At 50.1% G+C, this 16284-nt stretch overlaps 1 protein-coding gene across 3 annotated transcripts in view; it reads left to right on the top strand.

The window, feature by feature from the left end:
- Window positions 1-15063, top strand: part of NCK2 (NCK adaptor protein 2) — a 112423-nt gene extending 97360 nt beyond the window's left edge. For all 3 annotated transcript variants that reach the window (XM_070479104.1, XM_070479107.1, XM_070479101.1), the window contains exons 4-5: window positions 2151-2860; window positions 13835-15063. In XM_070479104.1, coding sequence (XP_070335205.1) covers window positions 2151-2860; window positions 13835-14029 — 905 coding nt within the window. In that variant the 3' untranslated portion in view covers window positions 14030-15063. The remainder of the gene's footprint in view (window positions 1-2150; window positions 2861-13834) is intronic.
- The last annotated feature ends 1221 nt before the right edge of the window (window positions 15064-16284 follow it).

Raw genomic sequence — 16284 nt, 5'->3', positions numbered from 1 at the left:
AAAAGTAAAACCTCCTGGGTTTACTGCAGCTTGGGAGAGTAGGGGCACAGAGGGGTGGGTCAGGAAATGGTGCTGTCAGGTTACAGGGACATAGCCTGGCTAGAGTAGGGCCTCCCACCCTGGCCGTGGAGTTGCTGGCTTAGAGACATGTGGTGCCTGGACAGGGAGGATCTTGAGGCATGTGGAGGGGTCAGCAGCACGAACTTGGAGGTGGGGGGCAGGGGTGGGTATCAGGCTGCTCCTAACTAACCTGAGCTCTGAAAGCCCAGGTGTGTATCCCTGAAGAGATCAGTCTGCAAGGACTGGATGGGGCAGACGAACTTGTGATGGTGAGATAGAAGATGGAGCTTGTTAACCAGGCAAACATGAGTTGAATGCCTGCCCTGAGCCAGGCCCCAGGCCTTGGGAAGATGAATGCAGCAAGGGGAGAGGGCGCTGCGCAGGTGGGTGTGTGCTCCGCAGGCCTGGGGGCCCCAGTCGCCCGTGAGGAGGTCCTCACAGTGCTGCTGGTGTTGCTGATGGGACTGGTGCTGAGCACATCCAAGGATCAGTCCCTGTTTTCCTCTGGATGGAAGGCACCTAGTGAGGGTGACAGTGGTGCTGAGCTGAGTACGTGTCTGGGGCAGAGAATGCCAGCCCGGGCGGGTCTACTCTGGGAGCCAGCACCCAGCTCCCCGTGGTCCAGGCCATCATGACACCGCCTTTTATTCCTCTGATCTCCCCACCCGACAGGGGAGTAGGAACAAAGGGAATTCTCAGGACCAAGCTGTCTGTGTGCTGTTTAGTCCCTCAGTCATGTCTGACTCTGTGCAACTCCATGGCCTGTAGCCTGCCAGGCTCCTCTGTCTATGGGATTTCCCAGGGAAGAATACTGGGTGGGTTGCCATTTCTTCTTCCAGGGGAATCTTCCTGACCCAGGGATCTAACCCTGAGTCTCCTGCATCGGCAGGTGGGTTCTTTACCACTGAGCCACCAGGGAAGCCCAAACTGTCTTTACTGCAGGGAATTAAGGGAGAGAGAAGTACAAACTATCCATAGAAGTGCATTGGTGTCCTTTTGGGAAAAAAGCAAAAGATCTGCCAGTGGCCACAGTTTCCCTGCTGTGAAACCTCCCATGCTGGTGCAGCTCGGAGGCATGGTGGGCAAGTGGCCACCTCTCAGGAAAGCCCAAGAAGCACAGCCAACCCCACAGTCCAGGGGTTGTCCCCACCTTGGGCATCGTGCCTTCCTCCCTAGGCTCGCTTCTGCAAGGCTGCGGAATTCTGTGCATTTTAAGCAGGTTAAATAATTTTTACCCTAGGGCTTTTCAAGCTGTATTCCTCATGCACAGGAAGTAATGTTTCAGGTGACAGCTTGGCCCTGACTCACATATGTAACCAAAGCAGCAGTTCTATGTTTGATGCACTCTGATATCTTCGTTTTAAAAAGAAGACTGTGCGCACATACAGGCTGCTCAGACCCCCTTAAACTGATTTTCTGATCCACTTGTGGGTTTGCCACCAGAATATGAAAAATTCTGCCTTAAATTTACTGCATGCGCTGTTTTTTTCTTAATCACTCATCACTACTTGTGCGAAATCTGTGCAGTTTTGAAAGAAAAGAAGGGAAGGAAGGAGAAGGGTACGGGTTTCTCCCCAGGGTTGCTGCTCTGTTGCCACCCTGGAAGGGTGCCGAGTGTCCCCAGAGTGGAGGACAGGTGGTGGCCGGCAGAGCAGGACAGGCTTGAGGAGAGCTGGGGAGGGTCTTCAAGGTCATTTGGTCCAATTTCCCACCCACAACACAGAAGATACCTCTGTCCTGATGCAGAAGATATTTCTGTATGGATGCCTTTTTGTTTCTTTTGTTTTCCTCCTAGTGGCATATGACTGCTCTCATCATTTTCAGACTTTACACTGTTTTTGCTCTGGCTTTTTTTTTTTTTTTTGGTCTTTTTTGAGGAAAGCAGAGATCAGATATGGTAATTCCCAGCTTTCAGGCATTTCACCACTGTTACCTCTGTTGGTGACTGGTTGGTCACCAGCCAGGGGGCCGAGTCCGTTCTGTATCCGTGTGCAGGCACTGCCCCTTGGCTGGGACCCTGCGTGGAGCCCTTGCAGGGTCCCAGTCCGCTGAACCTGGTCCCTGCGCTGAGCTTTGCTGTTTCTCCACAGGCCTCGGAAGGACCCGCCGGAAGACGAGCGCACGCGATGCATCCCCCACGCCCAGCACGGACGCGGAGTTCCCCGCCAACGGGGGCGGCGCCGACCGCATCTACGACCTCAGCATCCCCGCCGTGGTCAAGTTCGCGTATGCAGCGGAGCGCGAGGACGAGCTGTCGCTGGTGAAGGGCTCGCGCGTCACCGTCATGGAGAAGTGCAGCGACGGCTGGTGGCGGGGCAGCTACAACGGCCAGGTGGGCTGGTTCCCGTCCAACTACGTGCTGGAGGAGCTGGACGAGGCAGCCGGCGACGCGCCCGGGGGCTCGAGCCTGCGGCCCGGCGCCATGCTCAGCAATGGGCAGGGTGCGCGGGCGCTGCAGGTGGTGCAGACGCTGTACCCTTTCAGCTCGGTCACCGAGGAGGAGCTCAACTTCGACAAGGGCGAGACCATGGAGGTAATCGAGAAGCCCGAGAACGACCCCGAGTGGTGGCGCTGCCGCAACGCGCGTGGCCAGGTCGGCCTGGTACCCAAGAACTACGTGGTGGTGCTCAGCGAGGGCCCGGCCCCGCACGCTGGCTCCGGACCCGCGGGGCCTGCTCGTGCTGGCCGGTTCGCAGGCCGCGAGTGGTACTACGGGAACGTGACTCGCCACCAGGCCGAGTGCGCACTCAACGCGCGGGGCGTTCAGGGCGACTTCCTTGTGCGGGACAGCGAGTCCTCGGTGAGTGCCAGATGGGGTGGGTGGGCAGAGGGGTGTGCGTGTGTTTGTGTATGGGTGTGCACATATGTGGGCATCTCTGCGTGTGCACCAGGCATACAGGGCGACTTCTTCCTTCCTAAGAGCGAGTCTTCAGTAAGTACAGGGTTGGGTAGGTGGAGGGGTGCACATGTGTGCACATGTATGTGTGCATCTCTGTATGTGTTTACCAGGTGTGCAGGGCGACTTTCTCATCAAGATAGTCACTGGTGAGTGTGGGGCAGGGTGGGTGAAGGGGTGTGTACACGTGTTTGGGTGTGCACAGGTGTGCATCTTGCTGTGTGTACATGTGTGTACCCGGCGTGCAGGGCAACTTCTTCGTCAAGACAGAGAGTGCTCAGTGAGTGTGGGGCGGGGTGGGTGGAGAGGTTTGCGTGTGTGTGCACATGCATGAGCACATCTGGGTGTGCATGGATACGCACATCTAGGTGTGTACACATGTGTGGGTATGCGCTGGCCGTGCAGGACGGCTTCCTCCTCAGGACAGAGAACCCTTGGTGGGTGGGTGGTGCACAGAAAGGAAGCTGAGAGCATGAAAGTGTGTGGAGGTGTGTGAGTGGCCTCAGACAGCAGGGGTATGTGGGGCTCATGTTAAGCAAGATGAACACAGATGCTCTATACAACCTGTGTCCTGAGGCTCCAGCCCCACTTTATGCTGACATCCACTTGGACTGCCCAGCCTCTGCTGTACCTCTGGTTGGCAAGGTGCGTTCTTGTAAGTGAGATGGCAAGTACAGAGTGTCTCAGCTTTTGGAGATTTTGCTGCCTCTTGAGTGAGGTCACCCCTGTTCTGTCCTGCAGACCCAAACATCACTTTCTCCCCTGGTTTCCCTGTGTTGATGACCCAACCTTGTTTCCTCTCTGGGTCTGAGATGCATCAGATGTTCTCAGCAAGGCAGACACCCTGTTTCTGACACAATCTTTTGTTGGTTGGTGTGTTTTTCTTTTTAAAGTGTGTAATCCTCAGTATGTCTCTGCCACAGGCACCACTGAGTTTATCTCTGAAAAGCTTTTAAAGCACTCAGGAACAGAACTGAAAAGGAAAAGGATGACTGTTAAGAGAGAGGTTTCTGTGTACAAGTTGAGTCAGTTGTGTGCGGCCTCTCAACTTGGAGCATACCTGTTTGCAGCACAGATTTGGGGTCTGTGTTTCAGATGTGTGGCCAAGTTTGTCTGGGAGAACTGGGCTGTCATTCCAGGTTCCTTTTTGTGTTTTCATTGTGGAGGAACTAAACTGGTTTTGTCAGTCCTTGCAAGTACACCTGCAATAGTGAAGCAAAAGTTTTGAGGATGGAGTCCAGTGTGAGTTTTGAGGATAGAGTCCAGTGTGATCATTTTCTGTTGGTTCCTGTAGACTTTAGTTTAATTGTCTAAATGCAACCTGTAAGACTCGTCAGCCCATGCTATGTATTGTAATTGTCCCCTGAAAAGGTTGATACTACGATTGACTGATTGAGATTCCTATTGACTGATTGAGAGGGAGTTCAAGCCCACAGAAGTGGTTTCCCTTCAGACAGAGAGGGGCAGCTGTGATGCAGGTGGAAACTGGTCACCCAGTGGTGGCAGCAGCTCATGGTGGTGAGCACACGGGACCTAGACAGTAGCTGCATCTGAAATCTGGGCAACGAGCTTTTCTCATCCTGAGTCAATGGTTTCTAGCAGGACATCACATTAAGTTGTTCTCACATGAGGTCTGGTCTGGGCTCAGATCAAGAGGCTTCAGAGAATTGGGTCCAGAGTGCTTGCAACCCGCCTGAGCAGAAACTCAAAGAAAGCACCAGAAACCCTGTCACAGTAGGAGGTGATCAAGGGACAAGGATGATTTAGAGTCAAGGAGTCTCATCCTGATTTAGGAAATGTTGGGTTTGAAGAGGCTTCTTAGAAAGGAGAGGGGTAAAAGCAGCCCCCACCCAGAGTGGAGACAGTGCCCCCAGGTTCTTCACTATGGGGCCAGGGAAGGGGAAAGTCTTTAGCAGGAGGCAGAGAGTATCACTGTCTTAGAGAAAACCTGTGACTTGTCCATCAGACAAGTAGGCCATGGTCCCTGTCAGACCTTGGGACCAGGTCGTTTTAGAGGTAGAGGAGGGTACTTTTCTTATCTGCACTGCACCCCTAGGAACTTGAAGAAGCAGCAGTGTTAACATTTGTCTCGGGTTATGAGAGGAGAAAGCCTTTTCTAAATAACTAAAGTATTGCTTGTTTATTTTAACCACTTTTTTGGCGGGGGGAGCCTTTCCACATTTTGTTCCCTCTGTTTTAATTTAGAAAACTGAGCTACGACAGCTCCTCGTGTGCTGGGCCGCTGGCTCTCAGGGTGGGGAAGAGGCTCTCTGGGACTTGCTTAGCTCTGCCCCTGCCATGGCCCCAGCTCGGCCTGAAGGCTGCCATGTGGCCCAAGGGTGTGCTGGGCTGCTTGTCTGGCTGGAACTCGCTGTTACACGTGGCGTTGTCTGCCGTGTGTGCGCCTGTCTTGTGCCAAAGAGATGCTCAGGGACTCTCAGGCATGCTGCTGCTCTTCTCCTGATGGCAGGGCGAGCCGGCTGCGCTGTCTTCCTTCTCGTAACCAGGTCTTTGCCCACCTGTCATCTGCAACTGTGAGGAGCCGTTCAGATGGACAAGTCCATCGCTTATCTGTTTCCTGCCTCCACTTCCTGCCAGCACCTTCCCATCTTCTTTCTGCCTATCTGTTGTCTTTTTCCTGTTCACTCTGGCATCCTAACGTGAGAGCCTACTGTTCAAAGCTGCATGAGCCTGGAGCGCCACAGCCTGTCCTGACTCAGGGTCCTGTTTCTGCAGGACCCACAGGCATCCCCATTCAGTTTCCTTTTCCTTCCTCTAGGTCTCTGTGCTCAGGGCTCACCTTTGGTCACTGCAGGACCTGTGATTCCTCAGTAAGCATAGCCTCTTTTTTAGAGTGCCTCTTCAAGATGCGTTTCATTTTTTAAAATATCCCGAGCGATTTCAGTGTAAATGAGCAAGATTCTTGCTTGATACTTTGCATTTAAAAATATTCCATATTTTTCTGTACTGAAAAGTAAAAAGATCTGAGTTTTGGGAAATCCATGCTTGGGCGAGGGGGGAGGGTGGACATATTTCAGAACAACAAGCAAAGCATTGGCATATATTATGATATCCGGGGTCAGTGGTGTGTGGGTATTTCAGAGGCGTGTGTTAGACATGGTTTATCAGCCAGTGAATAAACCAGATGACCCTGCTTTGGCCCTTTTCTATCTTGCATCTCAATATCGAGTTTTCTCTCTCCCCTTCTCTTGCTCTCATCCCTCGCCTCTAATTGCCATTTACCTTTAGAAGCTAAAGATCAAACAGTGTCAGTTCTTCATATTTAATCATTATATTCCATCCATATCATTAAATCTAGAAAATTCAGTATTCCTACCTGCCTTCTCTAATGCTCATTGTAAATCCTTATGTATTTGTTCAGACTTATTCTGTGGATACAGCTAGGAAACTATATTACAGTGAAGAATAACCAGTGACTAAATTTCTGTGTACTCTGTAAGCTGTCAGTATTTTATTTTTTCAATTGCTGTAGAAAGTGACAGCTTACAACTGGGTTGAGGTCTGCAAAGCATCAGCCTGTGGTGTAGGAAGCCATTTTTCTCTGTAAGATGTTAAAGATCCCAAAGAGATCATCTATTTCCCCATATTTTGTGTCCCTATGTTTTTGTGTCATTTATTACGAAGGGCTTTGGATGCAGTTTTATCTCTGCTGTATTATGTGTAAAAGAAGGTGAAGAGTGCTGAATCCCCTCTTTTGGAGGGAGATGCTGTAGAAAGTGGAACAGAGGGCTGCTTGTTACCTGAAACCTGACCTATGGCAAGAGCAGGAGGTGGTGCAGGCAGCCGGGCTGTGTCACTGGGTGCCCCAGGGGAATCCCAGTCACATGGCCGAGGGTGGCTCAGTGTCCTCCTGGTCCACGATGGGAGGAGACCTCCCATAGCCCTCTCCTGCATGCTGCCCAGCCAATGCTCTCTCCTCCTTTGGACCTTCGCACATATCTGGAAAACTGTAGAGTACAGCTGCCTCCATCCCCCCAACATCCTCCCTCCCTGCCCAGTCTAGGCACACATGCCGTTCACACCTCCTTTCCATCTGGGAAGCCTCCATGAGCTGAGCTCCTGGGTCCCACGACGGGGCCTGTGCTCACAGGTGTAACCGCCTTCATACGTGGCTGTGCTGCCCCCACGGCAGCCCGATTGGCACTGGAGTGCATGGTGTGTCATCCTGTCGGCCATTGAATCCCAGCACTGCGTGAGACCCTAGAAAATATTCTCCACATTCACTGATGATGCAATTGTCCAGCATGTGTGTGTCGATTCAGAGTGGGAGCCAGCAGCAGCCAGAGGAGGTGCCAGCATGCCCAGCCCTTCCTCTGCACCCCCTGACCCCTGGGCTTGTGAACTCAGGTCAGACTTGGTGGCCTCTGGCTCGGGATTGCTGCCACCAGGGGTCCAGACAACCTCCCTTCAGGCTGCAAGTATAACATGGAGAGAGATGAGTGTCCAGTAAATCCGTGGGAACTGAAAACCAGCTCTTTCAAACTAGAGTGCAAGTGTGAGTGTATGCATGCTCAGTAGCTCAGTCCTGTTCAACTCTTTGCAACCTCATGGACTGTAGTCCACCAGGCTTCTCTGGTGAAATTTCCCAGGCAAGAATGCTGGAGTGGGTTGCTATTTCCTACTTCAGGGGATCTTCCCGACCCAGGGATCAAACCTGCATCTCATCTCCTGCAGGAGATGGCAGGCTGATACTTTACCACTGAGCCACCTGAAAACTCTGTCAAATAATTCATCTGTAACAGTATTCAGAATCATTTTCATAAAAACCCCCAGATCATTAGCTCCCTTGATGTAAATGTTTATTGATATATTTGCTCTTGTTGTTCAGTCACTCAGTTGTGTCTGACCCTTTTCGACCTCATGGACTGCAGCATGCCAGGCTTCCCTATCCTTCACCATCTCTTGGAGCATGCTCAAACTCATGTCTGTTGAGTTGATGATGCCATCCAACCATCTCATCCTCTGTCACCCTCTTCTCCCTGCTCTCAATCTTTCCCAGCATCAGGGTCTTTTCCAATGAGTCAGCTCTTCACTTCAGGGGTCCAAAGTTTTGAAGCTTCAGCATCAGTCCTTCCAGTGAATATTCCAGGTTGGTTTCCTTCAGGATTCACTGATTTGTTCTCCTTGCAGTCTAAGGGACTCTCAAGAATCTTCTCCAGCACCACTGTTCAAAAGCATCAATTCTTTGATGCTCAACCTTCTTTATGGGTATACTGCTCTCATGTAAATTCACAAGTACCTGTTAGAAATGTTTCCCCCCAAGAATTAAAAGCTGTGGTGGAAATTTTTAAAAAACTGTATCTTGGGACTTCCCTAGTGGTCTAGTGGCTGAAACTCCGAGCTCACAATGTGGGAGACCCAGGTTCAACCCCTGGTCAGGGAACTAGATCTTGCATGCTGCAGCTAAGACCCAGAGCAACCAAATAAATCAATCAATATTTTTTTTAAAAAAAGAAATGGGTCTAATAAATTTTAATATATGAGAAAGGTGTGTACAGTTGGCGCATGTATTAATAGCACCAGTGTAAACCTTTCCATCTTCCTACTCCATTTCTTGTTAGCCATAACTGCAGAAGGACTGTGAACAGGCTTGTCTTCTAGGCTGGAGGGCTCCATTTTCATTTACAGAAGAGAGGTAATTCAGGCTTTGCTCCCAGTAATCTGCTGATCACTGCAGTCAGTTAGCAAGGAGAAAAGATCATAGAAATTGCTAGAGTTTCTTTGAACTGTATCCCTCGTTTTTAACAGCACACAGGCACAGGCAGACCCAGAGCAAGGGGTAGGGGGCCCGCAGCCCCGGTAGGCACATTCCAGTCCTCCCAGAGAATGTTTTCTGCCCTGATTGTGGTTTCTCAGGGACTTCCCTGGTGGCGCAGATGGTAAAGAGTCTGCCTGCAGTGTGAGAGACCCGGGTTCTATCCCTGGGTTGGGAAGATCTCCTGGAGAAGGAAATGGCAACCCACTCCAGTATTCTTGCCTGGAAAATCCCATGGATGGAGGAACCTGGCAGGTTACAGTCCACGGGGTCGCAACGAATCAGACATGACTTCACTTTTCTGTGGTTTCTCAGCCAGTGAAGGGGGAACACCTTGTCTGATGAGATGAGCTGAGGAGCCCAGATGGAGGGAGGAAGGTTTACATGCTGCTCTGCTCTGCTCTCAGTAAACATTTCTTTCCTGGAGGCCAGTAAGCCCACCTCTTCTCTCCACTGCCAGGAGTCTTTACCGCCTGTCCTTTGAAAACAGTTCCTTCTCGACTTGCAGGAGAAACTCTGCAAGAAGTGTTGACATTTTGGTCTCAAGATACGGGCGAGGAAAGTGCTGGCCCACCAGAGATGGTGTCTGTGGCATCTCACCGACCTCTAGGGGCCTGTGACTGCAAGTCAGTCCCACCCCAGATGCTGGGCTCGTGGGCTTCATTCCTCTTCTCAGTATGGTTGAGCCAGCAGATACCTGTCAAGATTCTGTGACATGCTTGGCTTCAGAGTGTCGCCGAGTCTTCCTGCCCAGCGCCCACAGCCAGTGCAGACCAGTGTGGCTCCATCCTTCACACAACTTCCCCCAGGCTTTTGGGAAAGACGAGCCTGTAAGGACCAAGACTGGTGGTGCCAAATTCTCAGGGATCCGCTCCCCACCCCCCCCACCTCTGGAGCAGCCCCTTTTCTTGTCACATCCAGGGGGCTGGCTTCTTGAGAAGGGAAGAGAATCCGGGCTGTGCCACCCAGGGGGTCCCCTGCAGGCAGTATCTAGAGCAAGGTCTGACCCCTCAGGACAGAGTCAGACAGGCTTCCCCAGCCTGGGGGTGGGCTTTGTCACGGAGCCACATCCTCCAAGGTGCGTCTTAGCACATAAATCATATTCCTGTCTTGTTCTCATGGCCCTGAACACTTGAAAGCACTGAGGGTGGTTCACTCAGACCTCATCTCCAACTGCATTTGAAGCCCCTGGACGGCCCTGCCCCTGAGCTGCTCATTCAGGGGGTCTGCGGTGGGGCCTGAAAATTCGCTTTTTCTGACAAGCACCCAGGTGAGGCTACTGGACTTGGGGGCACAAATTGAGACGCCCTGGCCCGGTTCATCCTCAGGCTTCCTTTAGAACTTGGTGACGTGTAACAGTGCATTTTAGCACATAGATCAGAAGCACAGAGATGCTGGAATGAGTGTTCTCCGAAGGTTCGGCACCCCTTGCTTGGTGTAAACTTAATTCCTCCCATGTCCTCCCATGTCCTTAACTTCAAGGTTTCTATTCAGGAGCCCACAAAATTAAAAATTACTGTCTCTGCTACAGCGGCCAGTTTTACTGCTGTAATGCATATGTACAGAAGACACATCAGGAGGCTAAATTAAGGCCCTTAAATTAAAAGCAAATTCAGAAAGTCATCTGCTGATTGTGGGGCATAAGTAAAATTGAGTCTATCACATAGTGACGCCGACTCACGCACTCCCTCCGTATGATGCCGCTTTGTCTATGAACTGATTAAAGAGTCTCTAAAACTAGCTCAATGCCCGGCTGGTCCTAAATGTAAAACTGAAGTCGCCTTCTATCTTTATCAGAAAGCACAGGCTTTTGGCACAGAACGTATATGCTTCTAAAAATGAACAGATCTTGAAACTACACATTGCTTCTTGAAAACCGGAGGCCCCAAGAGAGAGCTGAGTGGTCCCTAATGGACATGGTGACTGCTCGAGTTTTCACCCACCGGAACTGACCACCATGTGACAGGGGCCAAGGGGCTGAAGCTCAGGCTGTCCTGTGCAGAGCACCTGTCGGGCGTGACCTGTTTACTTTGTTCTGTTTTCAGAATCATACACAGCATCCCGCTTGGGTGGGAATACTGATAACACTGAGGCCAGCTCTCATTCCTCTTGATTAGTCTTGTGTAAACGTGAAAATAGCAGTGATTTGAGAATTGTGCAGTTGATTACTTAAAATGTCCTTCTGTGCCGTTTAGACTATTTTAACTTTTTTGTATTAAAGTATGGCGAATTAATGGCAACCCATTCCAGTACTCTTGCCTAGAAAATCCCATGGACGGAGGAGCCTGGTGCAGGCTACTGTCCATGGGGGTCGCAAAGATTCGGACACGACTGAGCAATTTCACTTCACATGGCCAATTAATGAGGCTTTCCCGGTGGCTCAGCGGTAAAAAATCCGCCTGCCAATTCAGGAGCTGCAGGAGACTCAGGTTCGATCCCTGGGCCAAGAAGATCCCTTGGAGAAGGATATGGCAACCCATTTCAGTATTCTTGCCTGGAGAATCCCATGGACAGAGGAGCCTGGCAGCCTACAGTCCCTGGGGTCATAAAGAGTCAGACATGACTTAGCGACTAAACAACAGTGGCCAATTAACAGTGTTGTGATAGTTTCAGGTGCGTGGCACAGGGACTCAGCCATACATATACATGTATCCATTTTCCCCCAAACTCCCCTCCCTTCCAGGCTGCCACATAACACTGAACAGAGTTTCTTGTTTTATACAGTATGTCCTTGTTGGTTATCTGTTTTAAATATAGCAGTGTGCACGCTGATGGCTGGTTGATCTGATGAATCATTCATGATGACTCATTTCTTTTTTGGGGGGGGGAACATAAGAGATCAAGTTGGGGAGATAATTTTCAAGTTCTGTATCCCACTCTCCACCCCCTGTAGGCCCCTAATCCTCTAATGGCTGTGATTCTGGAAATAACACATAACCCAAGGCCTACTTGGATCTAGATCTTCCCATCTCTTCCTGAAATTTTATCCCCCCAGTGTTTCCTGGGCTTCCCCCAAGGCATTGGGCCCTGGGTTTAGTATAGAGGTAAGATGAGGTTTTCCCCTCAAAGATTTATTTGGTCTGTTTTGGGCAAAGGGATACACAATTACTAACTAACTAACTGAATATGTCTATCTCTGTGATACTTTTTTAAAATTTATTTATTTTAATTGGAGGATAATTACTTTACAATATTGTGATGCTGACAGTTGTGACTTGGGGGCCAGCGGCCCACCACAGATCTGGGTTCTCCCAGACTCCCCTTTCCCTGAGTTGTCATTGGTTTATATGGAGTTGTCTCTCATTTTGCAAGATCTGTTCACTTTTGATCAAACATTTGCAGAGTCAGTGTAAAAACCAATGAAGGGGTGCTTGTTGGTTTTGTCCTGGTGGGAGACACGTGAGCAGGGGCTGCGTTGGTGGGTCATCATCAGCAGTGAGTTCCTGGTTTGGGGAGGGGTGGAAGTCTAGGCTCAGAATTTACTTTAGACCTGGATCATATAGCTCCCAGCATCTGTAGGGCTCTCTGTGGACACAGCCATGGATTAGACGCAGCCCTGATCAACAGATGTGTCAGGATGTCTTCTGCTGGACAGTAGCCAAGGAGGTGTTTCAGTGTTAAAGAATCCACGTGCCACGTGCCACTGCAGGAGACGTGGATTTGATTCCTGGGTTGGGATGATTCCCTGGAGAAGGAAATGACCACCCGCTCCAGTGTTCTTGCCTGGAGAATCCCATGGACAGAGGAGCCTGGTGGGCTGTAGTCCATGGGGTCGCAAAGAGTCAGACACGACTGAGCGACTGAGCAACAATAATGACAAAGCCAAGGAGAGTGGAGCTTATCCAGTCTGGGGATGCAGAGGCATCTCCACGTGGCCATTCTGTGCTCCGAGACCCTCAGGAATGGTTGAACAGAGGGCAGGGTGGGACATCCTTCCATCTCATTGATTGGGTATGTGTCACCCATCGTGTTCCAATCTCATTCCTTACTTGCAGTTATCCACCTTTGCTTTCCTAGCATCTTTTTTCTGTTGTATATTCTTGCCTCCTTTGTCACAGATTAATTGACCCTTAGAGTGTGGATTTATTTCTGGGCTCTCTATTCTGTTCCATTGACTTTTTTTTTTTATCAAAGAGTATAATTGTACAAAATAGAGAAGTAAAGAACAAAATACAATTATTGGAGGATAACTACCCTACAATATTGTGTTAGCCTCTGCCACACATCAACATGAATCACCCACAGGTGTACATATGTCCCCTCCCTGCTGAAGCCCCATCCTGTTTCTCTCTCCATCCCGCCCCTCTTGGTTGTCACAGAGCACTGGGTTGAGCTCCCTGTGTCATAGAGCAGATTCCCACTGGCTGCCGAATACATATGGTAATGTGTATGTTTCCATGCTGTTCTCTCAGTTCCTCCCACCCTCTCCTTCCCCCACTGTGCCCAGAGGTCTGTTCTCTGTGTCTCTACTGCTGCCCTGCAAATAGGTTCATAAGTACCATCTTCCTAGATTCCATACACATGTGTTAATACACAATATTTGTCTTTCTCTTTCTGACTTTACTTTGTGTAATAGGCTCTAGGTTCATCCACCTCATTAGGACTCATTCACATGCATTCTTTTTTTTATAGCTGTGTAACATTCCAATTTCATATATATATACACACCGCAGTTTCTGTATTCATTCATCTGTCTGTTCCATTGACCTTGGTGTCTATATTTGGGCCAGCACCATGCTGTTGGCTGAGCTCCTAATAGTGGTAGAAGCCAGGGGAAGTGTATTTCTAGCCACTGCCTATGTACAGACCACTTTCTACAAATCCAAGAACTAGCTGGGGAAATGAAAAATGTGTATTGGTTAGCATCAGTGCTGTACATTTCAGAACAAGTCTCCAGTTTTCAAATAGCAAAAGTACATTTTACATTGAAAGTACTAAGTACAGTGTCACTTTTCTTCGATCCAGAACAAGAGCATCTCACCAGCCTCCGGGTGATTCTAAAGATCAGGAGGTGGCTGCCCTGGGTGTGGACTGGAGCCCAGGCTCCCCAGCCAGTGCACGGAGCCCAGAGGTAACCCATGTGTGTTCTCTTTCCCCCACAGCCCAGTGACTTCTCCGTGTCTCTCAAAGCATCAGGGAAGAACAAGCATTTCAAGGTTCAGCTGGTGGACAATGTCTACTGCATTGGGCAGCGGCGCTTCCACACCATGGACGAGCTGGTGGAGCACTACAAGAAGGCCCCCATCTTCACCAGCGAGCACGGGGAGAAGCTCTACCTCGTCCGGGCGCTGCAGTGATGCCCCGGGAAGGCACCCTGGCCGGGCTCTTTTGCAGGCCCCGTTCTCTCCGCCTGGTCCCCTCTTTGTCCAGGTCGGTTATTTGCCACCTGCCCCACTCTTTGCCATCCCGGGCCCTCCCGGCTGGTTTTCGTGATGGGAGGTGGACAGAGCGAGTCGGTTCACTTTTTTCCTTCTCCATGGGAGACAGCCTTAGTCCATTCACACCGCTCGCGCCAGCAGACCCCCCCTTACAGACCTCGGGCGCCGTGTGGATGCACCAGAGCTGCCCTTATGTCCATGAGCCACAGAGCAGGCGGCACCTGCCTGGGGAACCCCAGTCCTGACCCCAGCAGCCCTCCATCCGTGTCGTTTGTGCTCCCATGGCTCCCAGGCTCTCCGGGGACAACCCCGGGTGCTCTTAGCAATACTGGAACCACCGGGCAAGACGGGAGGGAAGATGCTGTCCAGTGCCTTTGGGGCTGCGCTTGCAATAAAGAGAAGAGGTCCTGGAATGCCGGTTTACAGGAGAGGGGCCGGAGACTGGGGGAGACGGTGGTTTCAGAAATTTCCCCCCGACGTGCCATCAGCAGAGTGCTCTTTCCTCTTGCCCTTCGGCTCGTTTCAATCTCACAGTGATGTATTTAATTCTCAAAGTCATATGTACCGGTAGCCATTTGTTGACACTAATGCAGATGATTAAGGAAAACAGGTGATCTTTGGGGAGGGAAGCGACCCACACTTCACACACACACACACACACACACACGCACACACGCACACACACACAAAATATATATATATATATATATATAGTATTTGCTTTACAGGGAAATTTTTCAGGGTTTACAAAAGGATATGTGATTGGTAGTAAGAGACACAGAATGTTTATGAAGAAATTGCATTTTCTTTTCTCTTTACATCCAAACTCCTTTATAGTTCCAATATACAGTCTTGAGATGGCACATTCCTACAGTTGAGGAAGGGGTCTTGAGACCTCCTAAACTGCATACTCAATTTTTTGGATATTGTAATAAAAAAGTATTATGACGAGACCCCCGTGTGTGTTCATCTTTTGCCAAGCCTGGACTGAGCAATGGGGAAGGAGTTCCTATAAGCTTGAGCACTCAGTGCCCCCAGGGGAGCGTTTTGAGGGAGGACTTCTAACAAACTTATTACTTGTGTGTTTTCTTTTTCTACCACCACATTTTTGTATCTCGAAATAATAAATTTTAATTAGCGTGACTCCAAGAGAAACCAGAATCTCAAGTTTGGTCTTAAAATTACTCTTTGGAAATTATATATGTTATCAGACTGTTATCAGCTAGCCTTCTCTCCTCTAGCTTTCCTCTCCCCTCTCCTGCCTGCCTTTCATGCACTGGGGAAGCCGTTGTCCAGCCCCTGTGAGCGCTGGGCCATGGGAATACAGAGCCAGAGAGCACTGGCTTGCAGCAGACGTGTGCTCATCTCTCCCTCTGTGCTGGACTCAGCATCCTTGTCCCAGCTCCTTGACATGGTCCTGCGATCATACCCATCACACAGATGGAGAAGGTGAGTCAACAGGTGACTGCACGAGGGTGTGGCTGCTGCCTCCTGAAGCAGGTGGCAAGCCCAGGGTCTGGCTTCAGGGCCACACACCCCCCAACACACAGCGCCAGCCTTGGGATTCACCTCTCTGCGAGTTCATTGTATCTTTAGTTGTTGCCTTTGTTATATATTTGATGATAAATTAGAGATTTGGTGTCTGGTACCTGAAATTGATGGGGCTTAGGTGACTCAGTGATAAAGAATCTGCCTGCCAATGCAGGAGATTTGGGTTCAATCCCTGGGTCAAAAAGATCCCTTTGAGAAGGAAGTGGCAACCTAATCCATTGTTCTTGCCTGGGACATCCCATGGACAGAGCCTGGTGGGCTACAGCCCATGGGGTCTCAAAAGAGTTGGACACGACTTAGGAACTAAACAAGAATCTGAGGTTGGGGGTACCCAGTTACATAAGAATGGACCTCTAGGTGAGTGCAGCACACCATCACCTTAGACAAAACAGGTAGATCCTGGGCCTTGTCATGGAAATCCCACTTTCTTCCAACTCTTGGATCTTCCTGTTGTAAGTTCCACCTTGGCCTCATGCAGGAGTCCCTCTATGCTGAGTGCCTGGACGCCAAAATACTGATACACACAGCCATTCAGGAAGAAATAAAGGACACACTACAAACACACGTTTTGGCTTAAGGAACTTCTTTAAGGCTTATGGTTGTAATTGACAATTATTTTTAAT

The sequence above is a fragment of the Odocoileus virginianus genome, chromosome 2 (genome assembly GCF_023699985.2).
Source record: "Odocoileus virginianus isolate 20LAN1187 ecotype Illinois chromosome 2, Ovbor_1.2, whole genome shotgun sequence".
Lineage (NCBI taxonomy): Eukaryota > Metazoa > Chordata > Mammalia > Artiodactyla > Cervidae > Odocoileus > Odocoileus virginianus.
The sequence above is the reverse complement of the archived record's forward strand: the minus strand, read 5'-3'. Positions and strand labels throughout refer to the sequence as shown.